The sequence below is a fragment of the Curcuma longa genome, chromosome 4, assembly GCF_044706935.1.
Source record: "Curcuma longa cultivar G26 ecotype Majalengka, Jawa Barat chromosome 4, ITB_CL_G26_1.1, whole genome shotgun sequence".
Taxonomy (NCBI): Eukaryota; Viridiplantae; Streptophyta; class Magnoliopsida; order Zingiberales; family Zingiberaceae; genus Curcuma; species Curcuma longa.
Window position 1 is genome coordinate 6,038,505 of NC_133864.1, and position 23,929 is coordinate 6,062,433.

Here is a 23,929-nt window from a genome sequence, read left to right on the forward strand (position 1 = left end):
TTAATAACTTGTGTAAAATTTAATCATAACATATTATAATTTTTTATAATCTTTAATTACACTTAACAATGAGAAAATAATATAATTTTCATTAATTAATCAATATTTTAATTAAATTATAATGTCAATAATGCCTTTCAATAAGTTTTTAATAAATAAATTTAATAAGAAAATGAATAAATTTGAACATATTTGATATTTTTATTTCTAATTTTGTTTTTATTTTCTAAAAAATGAAAATTTAAATAAAAAGTAAATCATTTGTAACCAGTTTTTTTACATCATTATACAATAAAATTTATTTTGATCTTTCTAGAAATAAGAAAAAATTATTTTGAAAACAGTATAAAATGAATTCAATTTGAAATGTAAATTCCAAAACAATAATTTGGAGTCACTGGTGACCTCACCGGTCCACCTTCTTATTCGACCGGTTCAACCTTTCAACTGGTGAACTGCGGGGTCCACGGTTCGTTGGGCAAGCTTGCCCTCCCAGGAAACAGCGACACAAGCTCGGTCACGTCGTCAAATCCGGAAACCAAAGCACCGGAGAACGTTAGTTACAACCGGAGCGCGAAGACTGAAGAGGAAGACGCAGCGGAAAGCGAAGGAGAAGAGGATCAAATCGAACAACCGCTTGCATTTGTAGCAGAGGAGATCGCCGCCCGCAGATCGAGATGCTGCCGGACACGGAGGACGAAGAGAAGTGGCTGGCCGAGGGCATCGCCGGCGTCCAGCACAACGCCTTTTACATGCATCGCGCCCTGGTTCGGTCTATCCCACCCCCAGTTACTGATTTGGAACCCTAATTGTTCTCGTTCTCGTCTGATCCGTATCCCCCGCTGTCTTTTAGGATTCCAATGATTTGAAGGACGTGCTCAGGTACTCGGTTCAGATGCTCTCGGAGCTACGGACCTCTCTTCTCTCTCCGCACAAATACTATGAACTCTGTATGTCTGTTTCCAATTTATGTTGATTCTTTTGGATAATGAATCGTGTCAAAATTTAATTTTGATGGGTTTATGTTTTGGGATTGAGAAGATATGAGGACGTTTGATGAATTGAGGAAGGTGGAGATGTTCTTCAGAGAGGAGACTGCCCGAGGCACTATCTCGGTTATGGAGCTTTACGAGCTCGTTCAGCACGCGGGCAACATCTTACCCAGGCTGTAACTATTCAAACCCTGCTGCTCCTTTTTTGTTTTTAAATGATCTTGCTTTGCTTTAGTTTACTCTAACTATATACTCAATTTAGCGAGTTGGAATTTTTCCCTTCTTTTGGCTCTCCTTATTTTCAGATAATTTGAGCTTATGATAGCATTTAGTAAACCATACATGGAAGTACCTTTTATGCAAATGTATCTGTTCAATATTATTGTCTAGTGTAATTTTTAGTTCTTATTAGTGGAAGTAAACTTCTTTATTAGTTTCAATGACCCCCACCATTTCCCTTTTGGCATATCATCAAAGCCTTCAAATAATTTGCAGAAAACTTTTGTATGACTGATTTATCTATGGTCTTTTTAAATAAGTAGAATTACAAAAATCTAGTAACATGGGGAAGAAACTCAATTTCCATTTTCACATGAAGCCGAGGTAGACTTTTTTAAACATACTCATGTCATGCTACCTTTTTTTCTTTCCTATTATGTTTATTGTAAATGTGGACATTGTACTCTTGTTTGCAATTCAGCATTTTCTTGTCATACATTCTTTAGCGAGCAAATAACCTGAGTGATATACATACACACTTGTAACCAGTTTCATTAGTTTGCTAAATATGGAACATTGTGATATTTTTTATATTGTTATGCTGTTGTAGCATGCAATTATTAAATCTTACTGTGTCTTTGTTATAGCACACTCAAGCATGTCTTCATACTTGGTTTTTTTTATCAATGAGGTGTTAGCGTTCATTATGGAGCCTTAATTAAAACCCAATCTTGCAGAGAGGCAATGTGCCTAAAGTTTACTATTTTACTATATCATAATGCTGTCAGATTGAACAGAAATCATTAGATTAGATGGACTATGATTGCATACTTATAGCGTTTCATGCGAGAGACACATCGATAGTTTTTTTTAATGTAAGATTAATGGTTAGGTTAAGAGTTACTACAATCAAACTTCCGTGGATCAAAATTTCCAATCTAAGCAAGCAAGAAAGGGGACAACTTGCAGGATGTAGCTATATATCTTGATATGGGCTATCATTTTAGCTATTGACATGTATGTTTGATTTCCTAGTATCCCATGGTATTTGAATTGAGGTTCAGGGATGATTGACAATTTAAGGCATAATATGTTGTCCAAATGGACTTGTGCTTTGAAAATGGTAAATTGATGCCTATGGATAATTCTGCATCACCAAGAATGTAGGAATTCCAGGATTTTCACAGAGTGCTGCAGTCTACTTCTCAAGTCAAAATAAAATTAGTATGTAAAATTGGCAAGGCCATCTTAACAATCTAGATGTATAAAGTTGCTTACCATGTTTATAAGCCATGCTGAAATGTGATTTAGGTGTTACAAATTGTATGACCTTAACTTGGTGGGGAGATTCACATAGCAAGTTCCAAATAGTTGGAACATATGGCTTATTGTTGTTGTTATTATTTAGTATTGTTTGTGTTTGAGAAAGTCCTTTACTGCTCAGCATTGTCGACGTCCAAATTTTCTTAACTTTTGATAATATCATAAGTTGAGGGTAAATTGACCAAAAATTAGATTTACGACAGATATAACGCTAATCCTTCTCCTAATCAGGTTGTGATTCATTCATTATACATTCTTGTTTCAATTCATCCATGCAACTTTAATTTTTGAAATCAGTTTTGAATTTGGAACTAAAATTGAAATTTATTATTGAATCAATGAAAGTCTCAAATTATTTGAGAATAGTTCAAAATTAATTTTGAATTTTGTTTATTGTTTTTCGAGGTTTGAAATAGATTTTTAAAATTATTTTCAAAATCAAATCTTGACATTCTTTGAGTAATTTAAATTATTTTTTTTTTAAAAATTGAGTTCATTTATCAATTCATTCGAAATGTTTGAACTTAACTTTCGAAACTTGTTGTAGATTCAAAATCAATTCAAATACTAAAAAAATTAAAGGGTGCAAAGCCTTCATATTTTATTGGAAATTGAGAGGTAGAAATAACCTGTCTTATTGGAGGCGGCCTTGTTGTGGATTTGACTCTGAACCAGTAAATGAGTGGATTTTGAAATTAAGCTTCTCAATTTGTGCCCAATTTTAAAATGGGGTTTGAATCCTTTTGATTTTAATTTTGTTTTAATTGATTCTGCATCTATGACAAATTTTAAAAATTAATATCAAACATTTTGATGAGTTGAGAAATTAATTTGAATTTTAATAAAATTAAAAATTAATTTGAATTTTAATAAAATTAAAAATTAATTTGAATTTTAATAAAATTAAAAAATAATTTAAATTGCTCAGAGAATATCAAGACTAAAAAAATCTATAAACAAAACTCAAAAATTAATTTTGAATATTTTGTCTTTTGTTGAGTCAATAATAAATTTCAAAGATTCAAAACCAATTTCAAAAATTAAAGGCACTTGGATGAATGGAAATAAGTCGTGAATGTATAATGAACAAATCACAATGCAATTAGGAGTTAGTATATACCTGTTGTCGACCTAATTTTAGGATGATTTATCTTTGACTTGTGACATGATCAAAATTTGAGAAAATTTTGACATCAACAAATGTTGGATCAAATGTAAGCCTGAGTGTGGAACATCTTATTCATATTGACACTGTGTTACATGTACGTTTGAACGTTGGAATTGATTAATTATAGAGCATATTTTTCTCCATCAGTTGACACATTATTTACTGTCATTTTTTTTTCATCTAAAGCTCAGTGTTTTTACATCTAATTTTTTGCTATTTAGTCATAGAAATAATAGTTTGCATATATTATCTAATTCTCATATATGAAGTCCAGATTGTCAATTGATCAGGTATCTCCTATGCACAGTAGGATCTGTCTATATCAAATCAAAAGAGGCTCCTGCCAAGGATGTACTTAAGGATCTGGTAGAAATGTGCCTTGGTATCCAGCATCCTGTTCGTGGACTTTTCTTGAGAAGTTATCTTTGTCAAGTTAGCAGGGATAAGTTGCCTGGTATTGGGTCAGAGTATGAAGGGTAAGAATATGCCCAATGAATTAGAAATTATGTGTCTGACGCAGTGATGATATTTTTGTTTGTTTGGTTACATGTGGATTACATTTATCAATGGTACCTTTATATCCATAATCTGCCTAAAATAGTCTTGATGCAAAATAACTAGACTGGTTCAAATAAAATAAACTGTCTGAAGATGTGGGTTAATATTGCTTATTTATTTATATTCTGCTATTTTTTCATTAAAATGTTCTCTCTCTTTTTTTTTTTTAAATTTATAAACATAGTCTCCTTTGCCTAAATTTTCAAAAGCAGTATACATTTGTTTGGATTGTGAAAGTTTACGTAAGGGATTTTAATGTAGTGGTATAATTCTGACTATTTATTTAATCATCTCTTCTCTCTTCTTTTGTCATGAGATATGTAACATATGCTTCTTCATTGTTGATGTAATTAAAACTGGTTTGTCAAACAATATTGACTTGGAATTTAACCAGCTAGAAGATTGATTTAGCTCGTATGATCCTTATGCTTCCACTACTAGTACTATGTCGCCTTGTTAAACATACCTGATCATCTAATGAGCCAAACTGCATATACAATAAGGTCCCATATGCCAAAAGCATAAAGGGGGCTGCTTATTAAAATAGTGATTTTCTACATCTTATGCCATAAGCATAAAGGGGACTGCTTATTAAAATAGTGATTTTCTACATCCCCAAATCTCTAGATATGATAGTGCTGATGCGTCTATGCTTGTTAGAAACATATTCTTAAGAATACCCCAAAAATTATGTTAGCGACATTATTAAAATTAAGACCACAAAGATATGGTAGTACTGATTGCTTAATCCTAATGAAATTATCCTTTGTAAAAAGTGAAACATTATTTTAAAGATAAGATGTTGACACAATCTGGTTTCTGGTTACTCAAAAACTTCAAAATGAATTCACCCAGTGGCTATCAGTTAGAGTTTGCATAAAGATCTCCAGTGGTAGGGCTGTTTATAGTTTTTATTAAAGTTCATTGGCTAATCAGTCATAGAACGAGGTCTTGGGTTCAAATCTATCTCGTGTCCAAAAAAGAAAAATCTAAAAGGCTTGCCCGCATTAAAAAATTCTAATCAATTCCTGTCTTAGGGCTTGAGCCAATCAAGTGAACTTTACCAACCCACATATGAAAAAAATATTAAAGATTTAAATATATAAATAAATAAATAAGTTCCTCTCCTAATAGTTCTGATACCATGTTAAAGTTGATTGGCTAACTGTTTATCCCCAAAACTCTAGCTAATCACTTACCGGAAAACTCAAGCTTTTGGGATAAGTGGTTAATCAATCAATTTTAACAATTTTGCTCTCTAAGTTCTTATCGTTTTGATGTTCAAATTAATAACTTTTGGTTATTGCTTACTACAATTTGCAAAACATGAAGTTTTGCCCTTTTTGAATCTCTTTGTAAGATGATTTTAAAAAGTAGTCTAAGCAGCCACCTAGGTGGAAATAGAAGGGAACAACTTTGCGTAGTGACTAAACGTATCCCTTTACGTGGGTGTTCTAGAAAGTGGTACCCTTAGGTGGTCTAGTTAGCAGTCTAGGTGGTCCAGGCATGCAGTCCAAAGTGGTCTATTGAAAAAAATAGCTTATTTTATCTAATCGGTTCACTTGGGTGAAATTGTAATTACCTGACCCCTGTAAATTCCTCATTCATTATGTTATATGTTTATATGATTATCATGTCTTTTCGTCGTTGCAATGTGAAATATGATTTGTTTTGATATTATTATGTATTTACTTATTCATTAACATTTTTTAACGTGTGATTGAAAACCTATTTTGATTGACTAACACACTTTGTTGGTGATGATATAAAAAATATATATGATGTTTTCTCGTATAAAATGCTTGAATATTTTTGTAGACTTATCAGAGTTTGCCACCATTACTAGTCTCTCACTCTCTGAAAGATCTTATCTTGTATGTGACATTAATGCCTTACGCTAAGGGTATTTCTTATATTGTTTGCTTCTAGTTTTTGGACTTGAAATCTAGTAAGTAACTAGTTTCTGATTATATCTGTAATTTTGTTGCCAGTAGAAAATATTTTGTTTACTTATGATATTAATGATATATATCCAATGGAGTTGTAACTTCTATAATTCTGTGATAAACTAATTATTAACTTGGAAAACCCCTTGTTGCTGGAACTGTTGAACATTTTTGAACCTAGAACTTCATTTTTCACAAGAAACTTATGTACATCTCTTTTATGATGTAGACATTGCACTTGTTGAAAGGGAATCACTGGCTTTCTTAATTGATGCTTAGTTGACTGCATTTTCACTCAATTTTGATTATCTAACATTTCTACTGTTTAGGGATGTTGAGACGGTTAATGATGCTATTGAATTTGTGCTTCAAAACTTCACTGAGATGAACAAACTCTGGGTTCGAATGCAACATCAGGTTGGTTGAAATAGATGTCATATATGGCATGCTGTTGTTTATGTATATGTATGATACCTGAACACATGCATGCCACAAGTTTGACATGCTGTAGACTGTGGCATTAGTAATTCATGCTGGTATTATAGTGATTCTCAAACTGTTAGGTGATTTGGTGCTGAGACTAGAATTTGGGCTTTCTGGTCTGCAGGGGCTGACCAGGGAAAAGGATAAACGAGAAAAAGAAAGGAGTCAACTTCGTGATCTTGTAATATCAGCACCCTGGAATTCGTTTTTTCTCATCAAGATAGTATGAAATCTTCATATTTTCTTTTCTTTTTTATAGGTTGGCAAAAATCTTCATGTTCTCAGCCAGATTGAGGGTGTTGATCTTGATGTGTACAAGGAAACTGTTCTTCCTAGAGTACTGGAGCAGGTCATTTATTTTCACTTGTTAGCGATTGCTACTTCTGTAGGGTGTGTACATCCTAGTATCTCACGTTTTTTAAGGGTATTGGCTAACAGGTTGTTAATTGTAAGGATGATGTAGCTCAACATTATCTGATGGATTGTATAATCCAAGTCTTTCCAGATGAATATCACTTGCAGACACTTGAAACATTATTAAGTGCATTTCCCCAGCTTCAGGTAGCTGAAGTAGTTGTTTCTAAGAATTATAAAGTACATATTTTAGTATTTACTTATGGTTTTTGGTTGATTATCTATAATTTTGGCATGCCACAACTAGCATACATCTAGACTTTACATAGGATAACAAATTCCCTCTAAATGAGCAAGAGCTTATGCTATTATGATTGTTTATTTTTATCTTTGAACGGTGCAATCTAGTCTGCGATTCGTGAGCAGTTGCTGACTACTTGTTTCAAGGAACGAAGTTGTCTGCAGTAATGGAGTAATTCCCGGAGGAGGTCATGCTTTGCATCACTCTTTTTTTTTTGCTTTTGTCTTAGTGAACATGTGATAGGGATGAGGCATACCCTTATTGTGCATTATAAAATTATATTAACTTGTGCTAATGGTGAAACTCAGTTGACCAGTCAAAAACTCTAGTTGAGTTGTCAGTTTTTCCCCCTATTATAAGACCTTATTGTATTTGGAGAGAAGTGAGTGGAGTCTATTCCACTACTAGTCAAGTTAAGATATCTGTAGAGAAGATCACTCTGATGATGCTTGACTACAGGAGTTAAGTCATATAGTAAGAACAATATCAGTGTCTTTCCTAGTAGCCTACTAATGTCAGAATAAAAACATAAGTTATTCCTCAGTATCCTCTTTTCATCCAACCCAATTTAAGCATAATTTATTATCCTGAATAAGTTGCATGCTAAAAGTTGGCTAAGGTCTTTCCTACCTCCTTTGTTTGTACTAACGGGGGGATCGGCATGGGAAAGGTCATAGAAGTTTTCTGTAATTTTTTTTGGCTGTCAAATTTATGTTGTAGTAGCTCATTATTGTGATTTTTTATGCCTAAGTTTCTTTCTCAATTTTTTTATGCAGCCATCTGTTGACATCAAAACTGTTCTATCTCAACTTATGGATAGGCTATCAAACTATGCTACATCCAGCACAGAAGTAAGTTTCTTAACTTGATCTCACTGATTCCCCCCCCCCCCCCCCCCCCCCCCCCCCCCCCCCCCCCCCCCCCCCCCCCCCCCCCCTAAAAAAAAAAGACAACGATTTTCTCATACATAAATGCTGCAGGTATTACCAGAGTTCTTGCAAGTAGAAGCTTTTGGCAAGCTGAGCAATGCAATTGGAAAGGTAGTTCATGATACACATCATATGATCTCTATAGAGAATTTCTATAAGTCATGTGAGTTGTTAAATTCTTCTGTTGTCTGGATTTATCTTCTCTATCAAACAGGAGGAGACAAACAAAATTCATATGGGATGTGAATATGCACTAATTTCAAAAAATATATGTTTTATCCTTCTATATTTTTACCTATTGATGTAAGATGCTCTGTCAAGTTCATTGGTGATTTATTTGTAGTTATGGCCTCCTAAAAACTTCACATAATTTCTATTTAAAAAAGAATTTATTTGTTCTGATCAGTAGGGATGACAACTTGACCCACATGGAGACAGGCATTAACACATTCTGATCGCAGCTGCCCTGTCCTACCCCATTAATTAGATGGGAAAGCATGGGATGAGGGTTTTATACACCAACCTTCTCGGCTTGCTTCACCCTATCTACTTTGCATAGAATATATTAAAATATTATAGTTGAATTGCTTTAACTCTGCCTCATTTTTGTTCCACCCCGCCCTGCCTTGCACAAGAAGCTGGCCTAGGGGCACAAAAAGTGTTGTAGGAATGGGTATCTAAATCGCCTCTCTGCCCTGCTCTATCCTATGTCATGCCTACAGCCTAAAGAGCATATTTGTTTCTACCTCCAATTTTCTACATAAATCATATTCATGAATCAGATTTCAATTTTGTCATTCAGATTTCAAGCTCTCAATTTATCCACCTAATTATCAAAATTATGGATGAATATCTTAATATTGTAAAACCACTATGGTTATGTAGGAACTTGAAGTATATTCTTCAAGTTCAGTACATTGTTGCAGCTGATTGATTCCTGTGGACTGTAATTGTTTGGTATCATATTCATCAAGATTGTTATTTTCAAAATGATGTCTGATTCCTTTGTACTTGATTTAAAGATCCTAGTTAATAAAAAGTGCAGTTTGAGTGGTTTTCTCTACCTACAGTGGATTGTAGTGCTCAGTCAAGTTGGTTACCTACCATATGCATGCACTGTATAAAATTTAGAAGAATTCGTAATTATAAATGAAAACTTTTGCTAATTTTTTCGTTCGATTAGAAAAAAATGTTCGACTCTTGATTTCATTCTCCTGCTCCAGGGGAGAAGATTGTATGCTCTTTTTACTGTGGTTTTACTATTGTGTCATCTCTTCTGCCTTATTTGTGTACTTTATTTTGGTTCTTTTTACTTTGACTTGATAAGTCAAATTATGCGAACCTAATTTTGTTCTGATCTATCTGTATACAAAATATTCTGAGCTAATATAATTTTATAGGTAATAGAAGCACAGGCTGACATGCCTATTGTTGGAGCAATTACTCTATATGTATCCCTTCTCACATTTACTCTCCGTGTGCATCCTGATCGGCTTGACTATGTTGATCAAGTATTGGTATGAACTATTGATTCTAACTACAAGATCTGATGTCCATGTTTTTGGCAAAATAAAGCTTTATTGTTGATTAGCAGGATATACATGTTGTCTTTCTTCTTATTCTTGCATTTGTGAAGTAAACTATATCTTATTCTATTAAAATATACTAAATATAGTAGTTCCCATTTCCCAAATAAAAATTAACTACTGTAAATTTCTTTTGGCATATAGAACATAATAAAAGATATAGGATCACAAAGCTTTTGAATAATGTAATTAACATTCTTCTATTATAGATCACATAATAGGTTTTTCCTATTTCTACAGGGGGCTTGTGTCAAGAAATTTCCAGGAAAAGCTAAGCTCGAGGATAGCAAAGCAACTAAGCAAATTGTTGCACTTTTGAGTGCTCCACTGGAAAAGTACAATGATATTGTTACAGCCTTGAAGCTTCCTAACTATCCCCGGGTCATGGATCACTTAGATAATGGAACCAAAAAAGTCATGGCTGTAGTTATCATACAAAGCATCATGAAGAATACCACCTGCATATCAACTGCAGATAAAGTAGGACTTTTTCTGAGTTTTAAATTCTAAATTTGAATGATTTTGTTTAAACTGCAAAATCTGTTGGTATTTGTAGGTTGAAGCTTTATTTGAACTGATAAAAGGGCTTATGAAAGATGTTGATGAAACTATAGATGACGAGGTGTGCATTGGATTACTCTTTTCCAGTTAGATAAAGTTTCTGTATAAAGTGCATTTGTTTTTTTTTTTTTAATAAGAGTCTTGGCCGGTCAAGAGTGCAAGCATGGTTGCTTGAGACAAATTTGTCTCTCCCTGCGATGTAGCTATTATATTAGTTATACTGCTAACAACCTGATTTCTTTTGTGATTTGTCTTTCCTTTGGATGTAGGTTGACGAAGAGGATTTCAAGGAGGAGCAAAATTCTGTTGCACGCCTTATTCACATGTTGCATAATGATGACCCGGAGGAAATGTTGAAGGTAGATCTAGTGAAGTTATGCATTCTGACACGTGTATTCTGTTTATTGACAACCTCTTGGTCGTTTGAACTACTACAGTTTTTGTTTCTTCCATTTTTCTTTCTGAGGATTCTGTATCATCCTTTCTTTCCTTGTGTGAAAGGGGATAAATGTTTTAGAGGCCGAGACAGTATTCTAGATCTAGAGAAATAAAAGGTCCTAGGACTAGGAGCAATAATAAATCTAAATAGGATATACATATATGCAAATTGTCCAAAACTTAGATACACGTCATATGAAGTATACTCAGTGTCATTTAGATATTTATGTTTGTTAATAAGAATGGTCCATTAAAATTTTAAAGTTGGATAGAATTTACTAAAGCCTGCAGATTCAGTGTACAGCAATAAGATGGCTTACTGTTCCTTATCTAATTGAATATGACCCATAGACATTGGACTTATAAGATGGATCTCATAGTGCATATTTCACATAAGAGCAAAAGGAGATGAGAGAAGAAAAAGGAATTGACTTCTGATAATCCTAAACTCACATCCAGATATAAATTTATTTTGTTGTCCAAGTTTGCTTTTCATTATCTTACTAAAAGACAAAAGTTCCATGAATAATATAGTGATGCTATTCCTGGTCCTTTGACCATCCTTTTTCAGCTAAAACTGTATTTTACGTTAGCAACTTCATGAAGCTTCATGTGGCGTGAAAATTTTGAGAATCCATTTGCTTGGCATCTTATTTGCCAACCTTCTTAGATACTACTATTCGTTTGACTTGCTTGGCATCTTATTTGCTAACCTTCTTAGATACTACTATTTGTTTGACTTGTATACATTGATAAGCTATGTTCAAGAGCATTTGGCTTTCTAATAAAAATTTTGGATAGCAGAATTTGTTGGGTTGGTTGTATGCTATATTGGCTTTTGTTATTCTGTTTTGATGAATTTTCTCATGCCTTGTTGTTTTCCTATAGAATTATGTTTTTCCAACTAGTCTAATTGCAACTATACAATTCTTTTCAGATCATATATACTGTAAGGAAGTACATTGTTCTTGGAGGTCCTAAACGCCTACCTTTTACTGTACCTTCCCTGATCTTCTCTGCCCTTAAGGTTAGTATTAAATCTTGTATGCCTCTGCAAATCCATGAGTTCCAGGAAACCTTTTTTTTTCTAAACACCATTTCCATTTTTGTAGATATAAGCTACATAATTGGTTCTTATATACTTCAAGATTATGTCTTTTTCATGGTGACTTGATATAAATGGCTATCACCGCATCAAGTACTCTTTAAACTTAATGGTGGTGATGTTATGGTCAGTACAGAATTTTCATAAAGATGGACAACTTGTATTGTTCCAAACATAAAAATAGAATAATAATTGCCTTCGGAATGAACTCTATATGGTTTTTGTTTTTACATGGTATTCCTCCAAAATTCAGTGTCCTAAGACTGCCATTACAAGAATATTACCACAACTTGATTAGCATGAACACCTTATGTTGTTAAGTTGTTGAATTATGATCAAGGAACTTCATCTTTAAAATACCTTTTCCTCAATGTATCTGTGTAAGTTTGTGTTCATGTGGTTGATGGACATACCGAGAGGTAAATTTAGGAGCTTGGACAGAACAGGAGTATCTGTTTTGGACTACACACAACTTATAGGAATTATGAAGTGTTAGAGGGATTATCTATCATTTTCTTGGATGCCTTCCTTGGCATGCTACTTATATTACTCTTAAAAGGTTTGGCTCTTGCTATGTTACAGTTGAGGAAGGATTTAAACAAGGATTGTTGTGCATCTGACCGATCAACTATGTCAACCTAGGTGCTAAGGTACCATGCAAGAAACATACGTTGTATATGTGGATATTGGATCAACTTTAAGTTGAATCTCAGCTACAAATTGTGTCATGTGTAAAAGGTATTGGCATGCTTGCATCACTAAATATAATTTCTTGGTAATTATTTTACCATCTTAGTGGAACAACAGCTTATTGCCATTGCCTAAAAGGAGTATTATGGGAAATTGGAAATATTGCTTTAGGTTGCTTCTGTTTCAGTCTGAGAGAGGTTAACCAATAATCTGAATTTGGTAACTTGCCAACTTATACCAACTACTAAGTTTCTTGAGGCGAGAACAAGTGTTAAAGTCTCATGCTGTACCGGTTGGCACGAACGAAATTTGCCATTCCATCCACCGATTGATACAACATTGGATTTGACACAAAGCCAAAGAGGAAAAGAGGAGAAGAGAAAATTTTTACCGGCAACTACAGAACAGTGAAGCGAGGTTTCTTCTTACCAAAACTCTAGCAGTGTAGCGCGGGGCCTCCGCGAGGTCGCAATAGCCTTGTGGCTGCCTCACTTGGTTGCGTGGCCTCTGCGAGGTGGTGGTGGCCTCGCGGCTGTCTTGCCTGGCCGCGAGGCCACTGCAGCTCCCGGAGAGCGCGTGGTTGATCTGTTTTTTTCTCTTACTCCTTTCTTTTTTAATCTCATTCCTTTTATTTTATTTTATGTTATTTGATATTAATTTCTTTCCTTTTCTACTAATTTCTTTCCCTTCTTTCCTTTTCCTTTTCCTTTTCACTTTGTTTTTTTTTGCTTTCCTTTCCTACTAATTGATTACTTTTCTGTTTCATATTTAGTTTCTTTCCCTCTAATTCTTTTCCTTTTCTACTAATTTTTTCCATTTTTCTCTTTCACTAATTTTTTTCTCCTTTTCCCTTTTTCTGTATTTTATTTTTTTCTTCATTTCCTCTTTCATTTATTGATTTTTTATTTACCTAAGTTCATTTTTGTTTCCCCTAATTACAAGAATCTTTTCTTTTCCTTGTTAGACTAAGAATTTTTTTCCATAAAGATTACAAAAATAAATATAATATAATTAATTTTATAAAATATACTAGTATTTTAATTAATTTGAACCAAATTATTCTTAATCTTATAATATAATATAATATAATTCTTAATCTTATACTATATTTTATATTTAAAAAGTACCGAAACCGTGCACGACACGATTTGATACCAAAACTGTATCATTCCGACCATAAACCGAAATTCCAATACGGCTCAAAATTTTAATCCTTGGGTGAGAATAAGATTTTTCTTCATGAAAATGTTGCTATCCATTCTCTTTGACTATAGTGTTGCCTCGCCTTTTGAGGTAGCTTGTGTGCTTTCTTTCTCTCTTCTTAAATGTGCATGAACTGGCATTTGTGATTTTAAACTGGCTGCAGAAATTTGTTCTTATTTTCAAACACTCACATGCACTATTCTATGTTAAAAAGTAACTTGAGTTTTGTACTCCTTATGTGTTTAACTGCCTTGTAACTACTATATGGCTTCACAAAGAGCTTGATTTTGTTGATTAAGTTGGATTTCATCTCAAGAAAAAAGAGTTGCAGTTTGGATGATATTATTAATGTGTTAAGACTTAAATGTTTGTGTCTGTTCTACAGTTGGTTAGACAGTTACAAGGTCAAGATGGAGAGGTTGTTGGAGAACAAGTCTCTGCAACGCCAAAGAAAATTTTCCAAATTCTACATCAGGTTATTTGTTTTCTTTGTTGTGGCCTTCTAGAATTAATTCAAGTATTCATTATATTACAATGAGCTAGTTTCATAAAGGGTACTAAATGGTAAAATCAAAACTTTCCAAGCCCACATGTTTCTCTGAGAATCTCTAGTTGGTTTCAAGTTATTATTTATACATTTTGAACTTGCTTCTTCCTTTTTGTTTTAGGTTTTACTTTGACTTGAAAAAGGAAGTCTGCACTATATCTGACCTTGTTTTGCAGATTTATGTATTGATTCAACCTAAGGGTATTCAATAAAAAGGACAGCTTAGTGCATGAAACTCCTTTCAGTATGGGATCCCGGAAAAGGATCGGACCACATTGGGTCTATTGTACGCAACCTTACCTTGCATTTTGCAAGATGCTGTTTCCGTGACTTGAACCCGTGACCTTAAGGGTATTCAATAGTTGTTAATAATGTTTTGGGCCCATAACCAACTTACCTGATAATTGATATCATTTAGTGAATTTGTTTAACTTAAAATTGACTTTTTCCATCTTTGTCATTAAAAAAAAAACAAACCCAGGCCAAACTTCAACACATTCTAGAGTTGAGAAAAATAAAGCCAACACATGAACTACCTTAGTCATCATTTCCTCCCTCCAAATAAAATACAAATTAGTGGAAGTCTTCGGGCTTTGGTTAAATCACTTCTGGGAGACCCAAATTTTGAAGTAACCTAAATCTTGGTGGCTCCACTTTAGTTTTATTTCCATCTATTTTTGCATGGAGAAGGTTCCATTGAAGGATAGTAAATTCTCATCCTAACTACTAGGTGATACAAGATCTAATTCACAATAAGGAAAATCTTTCTTCAGGAAGACCAAGATAATGGCAACTTGTACTTCAGATCTCTACTACTAGAAAGTGATTTTGAACTGTTTTATTAGACATAAAGCGAAGGAATTCTATCTGATGTCATAAGGAGGTAACTTAAGGGCAAACCAATCACTCTAGGAATCACAAAGACATCTCAAGCAAGCATTCATTCAGAAAGGGCATGTTAAACGTGTGCATAAGTATATTATTGTCAAAGGTTGATTATGTCAAATAAAGAGATCTACAAATATCATTAGCTAATATTTTAAATGATCTTCCTTGATTGTAACAGTTCGTGCATCGTCCATTGTCTTGTAATTCTGTAATTCATTTCAGACTATTGAGGATTTGTTATCTGTTTCTTCACCAGAGCTTGCTCTAAGGCTGTACCTACAATGTGCAGAAGTACGTAATTGTTTAGTGCTGATAATATTGTTTCCATCAGAGATCGAACATTCCTCATTAAGTGTTTAACTGACTCAGGCCGCTAATGATTGTGATCTGGAACCTATTGCTTATGAATTCTTCACTCAAGCATTTGTTTTGTACGAAGAGGAGGTTGCAGTAAGTAAACTACATTGAGAACCATGTAATCATTTGTCTTTGAGTTGAATGAATTTATGTCATTCTTAGGCAAGCAAAGCTCAATTAATATTCAATGCTTTTATTTCAATTTAAGGGTACCTCAATATCTTTATTTTGGCAGGACTCAAAAGCCCAAGTCACTGCCATTCACTTAATTACTGGAACTCTTCAGCGGATGAATATATTTGGAGTTGAAAACCGAGATACGCTTACACATAAGGCCACAGGGGTGGGATCTTACTTTTTCCTGCATGAATAGCCGTTGCTTCCCACTTTTATTTTAACTTGTGATGTACTAAAGTTGGCACTCTGACTCACATGTTTCTTCTCTGCAGTATTCAGCGAAGCTTTTGAAGAAGCCTGATCAATGTAGAGCAGTTTATGCATGTTCTCATTTATTTTGGGTCGATGATCAGGATGGAGTTAAAGATGGTGAAAGGTGAATAATATTTGTTTTGACCTGGTTTTGGCTCCACCATTCCAGAAAGTAGTGATTGTGTACTTCACACCCAAAATTTTTGGGACTAATGTCTTTCCTTTACCAACTTCAAATGCCGTATTTTAAGTCGTTGACCATTCACACCATGACTCCTACTGGGATAAAAATATCAGCCCCTGCATTAGTAAGTTTGTGTAGCGTGGTCATTGGTTGTACTTAGTCCAATAGATTTCTGTGATGCACAAATCGTTAGTTTCAGTTTGCACAGTTCCATTTTCATTGTTGAACCCATGGTTTCAAGTATTGATCAGTATGCTAAAATGTATCATATTAGCCATCAACTGATGCGATACTGTGTCAACATGGGTAACTGTCACTGTGTTGCCCATGTGAACATGGTTTTAGTAGCACCAGCAAAGACAGGGCTTGTGTTCGCCAGTAGTGTTGAAATGAGCTGTGACAGTAAGATTCTTTTCCTATAGTTTGTCCTTTGATTCCATGTATTGATCATGGGGACGAGATGAAACACTAAGAAAAGGGGAGTAAGAGGAGCTATGCCATTGAAATAATAGTGAATAGAAGGGGCAATCAAGTTGGAGAAACCGAAATGTATCTATCTCTTGTCCTTAAATTTGTTACTGTTTCAAATGAGGCAATCCAAGTCCAACTCCCAATGAACACCAACATATCTTTATAGATACGTGAAGAAATCACTCCTAATGCCAAATATCCTTGGAGCAGCATTGAATATACTCATTTATGTATTACGAAGGTATAATCATTAGTTGGTGAGATGCTTTGTTAATTTTGTTATCAGTTAGGAATCTATAGAATTAAGGCTTGTCTAAGTTGATCATGAACTGAGGACTGAAATTCTGACACGGCACGATACTTTGAACCTTGGTTGAACATATAGATAGTTTTGTGTATATAGTTTAATGCCATATTTATAAGGTCAAAGTCGAATAGGGTGTGTCTTAGCAATAGTTTAGTTCTCCTCAGTAACTTAAGATAGAAACATTTTAGCTGCTGTTTGCCTTTTTTTTTTGTTTTACGAAGAGATTTTTTGTTATTGATGATTGCTCTGTGTGGGACCAATTGACCATTTTCTTAAAACATAGGTTGAATTTTTTTTTCGCATCTCTCGTCAATTAGTCTTTGTCTAGAGTACCATCAGAACCTTTCTAAGTGACCAGAGCTGATAGGATTTTGTTGGACTTCTCAATGTCTCGCTATAGAAAATGTCGATATCATTAGTAGAAAATTTTAGAAAAATAAATTTCTATTTATAGTTATTTCGAACTAATATTTTCTGGCACTAGAGGATACTATTTAGATAAGTTGCTGTTGGGTGATATTACAGAATCTAGAGTCTGACTTAAGTACAGACGTTTCACTGATACATGGCTGTTTCTCCGCATTTTGCTTGAGTTCTTCACATCTTATTTAACAAAGTCAGTATCGTAGAATGATTTCTTGATCCTTTTGCACCTTATTGTTCAGGGTTCTCCTTTGCTTAAAGCGGGCCTTGAGAATCGCAAATGCCGCACAACAAATGGCAAATGCGACGAGGGGCAGCAGTGGCCCGGTGATGCTGTTCATCGAAATATTGAACAAGTAACGTGATCGATCAAAGCACATAAAAGTTCGACATTTATCAGAGGCAAATCCATCCACCTTTCCTTTTTAAATCATTCTGCTCCTCTTTCTGCAGGTACCTTTACTTCTTTGAGAAAGGAAATCCTCAAATTACAAGTTCTATACTCCAAGGTCTGATCGAACTCATCAAAACTGAGACACAAAGTGACACCTCCTCAGATCCCTCAGTCGATTCCTTCTTCGCTAGCACACTGCGATTCGTCGAGTTCCAGAAGCAGAAAGGTGGTGCTACTGGTGAAAAGTATGAACCCATCAAAACTTGAATGCAGCTTAAAGATGCATTGAACGCTCATCGTCTAACCAAATCAAACTTTCATCATCAAACCAACTCGATGGAGGAACATAATTCGCCGAAATTCATATTTACCGCGATGGCGGTAAATCGATTTTGAAAATCAACAACAGATAGCAGCAAGGTTTTGCGTTTGTGTTTACCTTTTTTGACAGATTGCTTGTTCTTGTAACCAACATAGGAAAGAACTAGGGAGCATCCATTTCAAGTATAATCATTGGTGAAGAAGTTAATAATGTTGTAATAATTGTCCTTTGAATAATGTTGATGAAATATTAATTGTGCAATTTTAAATTAAATTTCTAGCAAATTATTTTTTCACCAATTGTTGTCATTGATAAGAATTGATGAGATTTTATTTATGTTCGTTTGATTTTTTTTTAAAAAATGAATTAAACGAATAAATTTAAACACTAATAAACTAGTTCATATCGGTAATTATAAATTATTTATAATATAAAAAATTGTTTTAATTATATATTTTTAATATAAAATTGAGCTCGATGCAGCTCGATCGTCTGCAGCATTGTTTCTTCCCGCGTGGGGATGGTGAGCGTGGGATCCGGGCGGGGGCGAGTGAGGGTCGATCCGGCCGGCCCTGGATGGAGGAAGCGGCGAGTGAGCGGTTGCGTCGCCGGCTTCGCCGGAGCTTGCGCTGGCGACGACGGATAACGGCAGCGGCGGCAATCGCGGAGATTGGGAAGATCGCGCATGTACACGTATTCTGTAACCGTATTTTATGCCTTCCACGATTTTCTTCGGTACAAGTTGCCCCTTTCACGTCGATTCTATTCAATTCATAAAAAGGATTTCGAATCTCTCAATCCAGTGCCTTATTTTAAATCGCTTCCTTTGTTCGGATAGTCACGGAGGAGGAGGAGGAGAGGAGGATAAGCACGAGTCCATCGTATCATATCTTTCTCATAAAGGTTGGTGCACGATCGGTTCGGGTTATTGCGCTTCGATTTCTTAGTCTTGTTGGTATTTTGCAGAAAGATTGGGCCTTTGATTAGTCTGATAGATCTGGAGCCAAACAACCACAAAAGCAATTTTGTTTTTATTTTGAGAAACTGTACGGGATCACATAGAATACTTAGGATTGCTCTCTTATCGCCTGATTCTTGTTTTGTTACCTAGTATTGATTTTACTTCTTCTTTGGGTCAGGTAGGATTGGTTCTTATTTGTCTTCTAAAGGATGTGAATGATAGTTTCTATGGGCAATGCCCGGATACCAATAATTGCCTTGGTTTTATTAGAGTTATGATAAAAAGATGTTTGTGGTATTGGGAACGAATCGCTTCTTTGTTTTATCCACTTTTTGTTTTTTTTTTTGGTTGTTACCAATTGTGCAACTTGATGTGAAGCTTTTCTATTTGGTATGATTTTAGTAGATCGAAGGACTAAAGCAAACAAATGGCGGGCACTGTGTTCACTCCCTCACTGGAAGGAATGAAGCACGTCAAGTCAGAGAATGGAGTTATGCTAACAAAGCCTTTCCTTGATGTGTGCAAGCTCATCCTGCCAGTTCTGGGTACCTTGTTCTCTTCGTTCTTGTTTCTCCCTAAAACGAAAAATTGCAATGAAGTTCTTGGATTCTACATTGTTTTGATTCAGAAAAGAGGTCTTAGTTTATTGTTAATTATCATGTTAAGTTGAATCATCATTGCATTAATTCCTAATGTCTCAATGTGTTGCCACATATGAGTTTGCGTACACAATAATACCTTGCAAGACATCAGCTGAATTTTTGGTAGCTCGGTGGTGTATGTGGAATGCAGTTGATATCTTGTTTTGATATGCGCATGATTTCTTTATCTATGCTGTTAGATTTATTTCTTGTCGCCATTGTAATAGGGAGTTGTTAATTTTGACTTATTTGTAATCTTTTCAATCACCTGAATATAATAAAGATTATTAGTTTGATAAAATATCACACTACACGAATCGACCATAGCTCACCTATAGTGATCCTTGGATATTGTGAACTTGTCCCTGTTACTTTTCAATATAGACACTCTTAATTCTGTCACTTGACAACGTTGTTAAGAAACAAATGTTTGGATAATAACTAAATTGTAGAAATTCATTCTTGCAGTATCTTGTTATATTTCCCCTCTAATTTTGATATTTTTTCTTGCCAGATAATTTCGGAGCTGCTCTGGCTATTGTGAAGTCTGATATTGGGGGCAATATTACGGTGAGACTTTCTTATTAATTAGTTGTATTGAATAGTAAGGCTTTTTGTAACTTTGTTTCCCAGTTTCTCATAAATAGTGTTCTTTTTTAAAAAATTCAGTTATTATCACTTCTTCCCTATCAGGGACCTAGCCATATTGAGGCTTTCCTAAATAATAGTTAATTTTAAAATCAAATATTTCCACTTTGTCATGTTTGTGTGGGCATACCCTTAGTCATTGTCATGTAGATGGCCTCTCATGGCAGATTTTGCCCCTTTCAACTTGGGGTTTATTGGAACCAATACATACCCCTGATACGACGGAAAGTTTTATGGTTGAAGTGTTTAATTTTTCAAGTTCAACCAAAACTTTAGATTGCTTCATTCAGACTTGATTCTCCTGTGATTCCTGACTAAAACAATCGATCATTGATCAACTGATTAAATCTGCCAGTGAAAACACTGCCTCAAACTTCAAAGATAGCAATTTTTTGGAATATCAGATTGCACTCCACTTTTAATTTTATCCATGCAGATTGGTTCCTTAACCAATGTATTGATGTCAAACCCTGCCTGTTCAACCTTAAAAATTGAATGCTGATAAAATGGCTTTATTTAAGTTTGTTTTCAGTCAATGATATTTTTTGCAAATTCATTTGTTCCTTCTGATTGTATTAATAATCGATGCCTATTCATTTCTTTTTTGCCCACTTTTATCTAGGTTATTATAAGTATTTTATATAAATTTATTAGTAAGTTGACCTTAAATTTTTTAACTATATCATTGAATCCGTATTATATTAATTTTTAATGGGCCGACTTTTGTTTCAAAAAGACCTATTAATTAGTAAGAGCATTGAATAAAATTTAATATGACTTAGACGTGTTTACCTATTTATTTTTGCAGAGGCTCGAAACCAAATATAACTCGGATCCATCCAAGTTTGAACATCTCTACAGTATGGTGCAAGTAGAAGTAGATTCTAAAACAGCAAAAAGTTCTTCAAGCTGTACCAACGGCCTTCTGTGGTTAACAAGGTCTGCTATTTTGTTCATTGTGATAAACTCTAAATTAAAGTTCTTAAATAGCATTTTCCTAGACGTTGGTTTACTATGTTGAAGCATAGGATATTTGTTTCGATTTAAATGATGATGCAAATTCAAGAGATATGTGTTCATGTAACCTCGGTGGATTGGGCCAATAGTAAAGTAAATATTTGGCTGAAATGCATGTCATGTAAGCTTCTCTCTGATACATTAGTAGACCAATCAGAAGTTGGGACCTTTATAATGCACCACCATTTTTTAAAGCAACTTGAATTAATGTAGCACTTCGATCCCTCCTACTATGGTCGGGACACAACATATTAAATAGTAATTTGCTAAATTTATTATTAGGCTTGGACATAAATTAGGCTCATAGTTGGATCATTGTAAGTTGAACTCGGTCAAGGCCAAATGAGCGCCTTATCTAAATCGCCTGAGGTGACTGTAGTTTGTTGAGGCACCTTAAGTGGTTGTTAAATTTGGACAAGGTGAGATGCACTTTGGCCAGGGTAGTGGTGGCTTCTTAGGGATGAGTTTGTCTCTATCGAGGTGGATTTGGTTCCTTCAAAGTGGAAGTTGGTGTTGAGGTATAGGTGAGCTCGCCCAAGGTGGGGTGCCACTACTGATGTGCTGTACTTGCTAGGGTGGGGAGGCTTAGGGTTGAGGCTTTATTTTTTTTTTCTCTCTTGCTCTTCTATAAACTAGTGTACTGCTCGACTATGCAAAGTTGGCAGGAACTCTCTCTGTTTCTGTCTCTCTCTCTCTCTAAGGGCATTGTGGTCGCCCAAAATGTTATGCAAAGAAATGTATTTCATTATACTGATCACGTTGACTGGTTGTGTATCAAATTTACTTGACTCCTGAAATTAGAATTCAAAGAATCAAATAATTTTGTAAGATGGGTAGTTTGAGAAACTCAGTAACCATGCATGGAATCGTGAACATGAAGATACTCAACTTTGATCTTGGTTAATCCTTCTATAGTTCACTACACAGTTCGTATCCTATAGATAGAGATGTTTCTCAAGCCGTGAAGAGCTAGCCTGACTATTAGTTTTGTATTATAACTTAGAAACTTAGAACAGATGGATTTATCTTGATGCAAACATTTATCTCGACGGCATCATAAGCATTAACCAGAAAAGGATTTGCATGCTCTTGGATCATGGTTCACTTTTTAAGGCTGAAACTTTGGCGATCTGAACCTTTTTCAGATTTGTTGTCAATAAATCAAAGAAAGTTTGTAATGGTTCTACAAACAAAAAACACTCATTTTGCATTTCATACAACTAAGTCTTCGAAAGGGTTCTGAATACTTGGTGTCTTTCCTGCATTCTTACAAGCCAAGCTAAACTTTCCCCCCCTGATTTCAGCTAGCAAATAAATTTGTGATACATGTTCTTTCAGAGCAATGGACTTCCTGGTGGAGCTATTTCGGAACTTGCTGGATCATCCAAACTGGACAATGACACAAGCGTGCGATGATTCCTACACAAAGACCTTAAAGAAATGGCATGGCTGGCTTGCCAGTTCTAGCTTCTCTGTAATACATGTTACTGCTGTTTCTGTTCTTATGTTTTCCCCTTCCAATTACTTACCGACAAAGTTCCTTTCAGGTTGCTATCAAACTTGCTCCTGATAGAAAGAAGTTCATAGAGCTCATCGGCGGATCTGACAACCTCAATGCTGACATGGATCAATTTTGTAAAACATTTTCTCCTCTTCTTGCAGAGAACCACACCTTCCTTGTATGAACCCTAAACTTGGTTATCATCCTCCAATTAATCTACATAAACTAACAAAACTTGCTGCTTTCCTCTTCATGTAGGCCAGTGTCGGCTTCGACAATATGAAGGCTTCCTGATTGCAACAGCTAAGTTTGCTCTGTTTCTCGCATTACCTTATTTTTGTCACCTATTTTGTTTCAGTTTCTCAACTACAAAAATAATGAAAGAGACAGTCAAACTGTACGTGGCATCTGTTGCCATTTTATCACTTTTGTACTGTAAAAATTGGTTTTATCTTCTGAAGTATACCTGTTTTTCAGCCAGTGAATAGTGAGATGTGTTGCTCTTCAAAATACCACCAATTCATGATCTTTCATTGTAAACTCTGTAATTTCTTTGATAGGAAACATAGTTTGTAAGTAGTTAGAGTAATTGTATATTTGGAAAAATTTATCTGAGGATAGAAAAAAAAGGAAAGGTTTTAGTAGGCTTAGTTTACTCGCCGAGAGAGGGACGAGGAGAGGAGATGGAAGCGCAATCCAATGGTGTTGTTTACTTGAGTAAAGGAAACAAGAAGGAAGAAGAAACTAAGGGAAGAAGTGTATTCCAACGAATTTGTTAACTTGATTAAAGGGAAGAGGAAGAAAAAAAGAGGTGAAAGATCATATGTTGAGAGGATTATGAGTAGAAGGGGTTAAGTTTTGATCCACATATAGTTTACAATAACAATTTAAGTTGTATCCTACTAAATACTAAATGAGATCGACTATATGAATCTTCTTGCACCATTAAACTCTATTCCTATTATGGCATTATATGTAAATGA

The 23,929-nt window shown here is 34.8% G+C and overlaps 2 protein-coding genes across 4 annotated transcripts; both read left to right on the forward strand.

The window, feature by feature from the left end:
• Positions 1–268: 268 nt before the first annotated feature.
• Positions 269–18,431, forward strand: LOC141827430 (vacuolar protein sorting-associated protein 35B-like). Its single transcript, XM_074714673.1, has 22 exons — positions 269–767; positions 854–950; positions 1,042–1,168; positions 3,993–4,178; positions 6,536–6,623; positions 6,814–6,870; positions 6,949–7,038; positions 7,128–7,250; positions 8,121–8,195; positions 8,325–8,384; positions 9,674–9,790; positions 10,100–10,339; positions 10,416–10,481; positions 10,690–10,779; positions 11,796–11,885; positions 14,242–14,331; positions 15,514–15,582; positions 15,661–15,741; positions 15,884–15,991; positions 16,098–16,201; positions 17,705–17,818; positions 17,916–18,431. Exons 1-22 carry the CDS (start codon positions 678–680, stop codon positions 18,121–18,123), a joined length of 2,370 nt encoding a protein of 789 aa, XP_074570774.1. The 5' UTR covers positions 269–677; the 3' UTR covers positions 18,124–18,431.
• A 389-nt stretch (positions 18,432–18,820) lies between these two features.
• Positions 18,821–23,365, forward strand: LOC141828238 (glycolipid transfer protein 1-like). Of its 3 annotated transcripts, none has more exons than XM_074715626.1 (8): positions 18,821–18,913; positions 19,017–19,081; positions 19,542–19,684; positions 20,295–20,350; positions 21,237–21,367; positions 22,784–22,919; positions 22,993–23,124; positions 23,205–23,365. In XM_074715626.1, exons 3-8 carry the CDS (start codon positions 19,567–19,569, stop codon positions 23,238–23,240), a joined length of 609 nt encoding a protein of 202 aa, XP_074571727.1. In that variant the 5' UTR covers positions 18,821–18,913; positions 19,017–19,081; positions 19,542–19,566; the 3' UTR covers positions 23,241–23,365. The 3 variants fall into 3 exon arrangements, with proteins under 3 accessions (XP_074571727.1, XP_074571725.1, XP_074571726.1); XM_074715624.1 differs by having other exon boundaries at positions 19,545–19,684; XM_074715625.1 differs by lacking the exon at positions 18,821–18,913 and having other exon boundaries at positions 18,965–19,081; positions 19,545–19,684.
• The last annotated feature ends 564 nt before the right edge of the window (positions 23,366–23,929 follow it).

What these genes read in the sequence shown, in the direction of transcription:
- LOC141827430 (XM_074714673.1), top strand. Translation starts at nt 678, where the DNA reads ATGCTGCCGGACACGGAGGACGAAGAGAAGTGGCTGGCCGAGGGCATC. An exon ending in TGATCTTCTCTGCCCTTAAG is followed by an intron (nt 11,886 to 14,241) that starts GTTAGTATTAAA and finishes TCTGTTCTACAG; the next exon opens with TTGGTTAGACAGTTACAAGG. An exon ending in GGAGTTAAAGATGGTGAAAG is followed by an intron (nt 16,202 to 17,704) that starts GTGAATAATATT and finishes CTTATTGTTCAG; the next exon opens with GGTTCTCCTTTGCTTAAAGC.
- LOC141828238 (XM_074715626.1), top strand. Translation starts at nt 19,567, where the DNA reads ATGGCGGGCACTGTGTTCACTCCCTCACTGGAAGGAATGAAGCACGTC. An exon ending in ATATTGGGGGCAATATTACG is followed by an intron (nt 20,351 to 21,236) that starts GTGAGACTTTCT and finishes TTATTTTTGCAG; the next exon opens with AGGCTCGAAACCAAATATAA. An exon ending in TTGCCAGTTCTAGCTTCTCT is followed by an intron (nt 22,920 to 22,992) that starts GTAATACATGTT and finishes AGTTCCTTTCAG; the next exon opens with GTTGCTATCAAACTTGCTCC.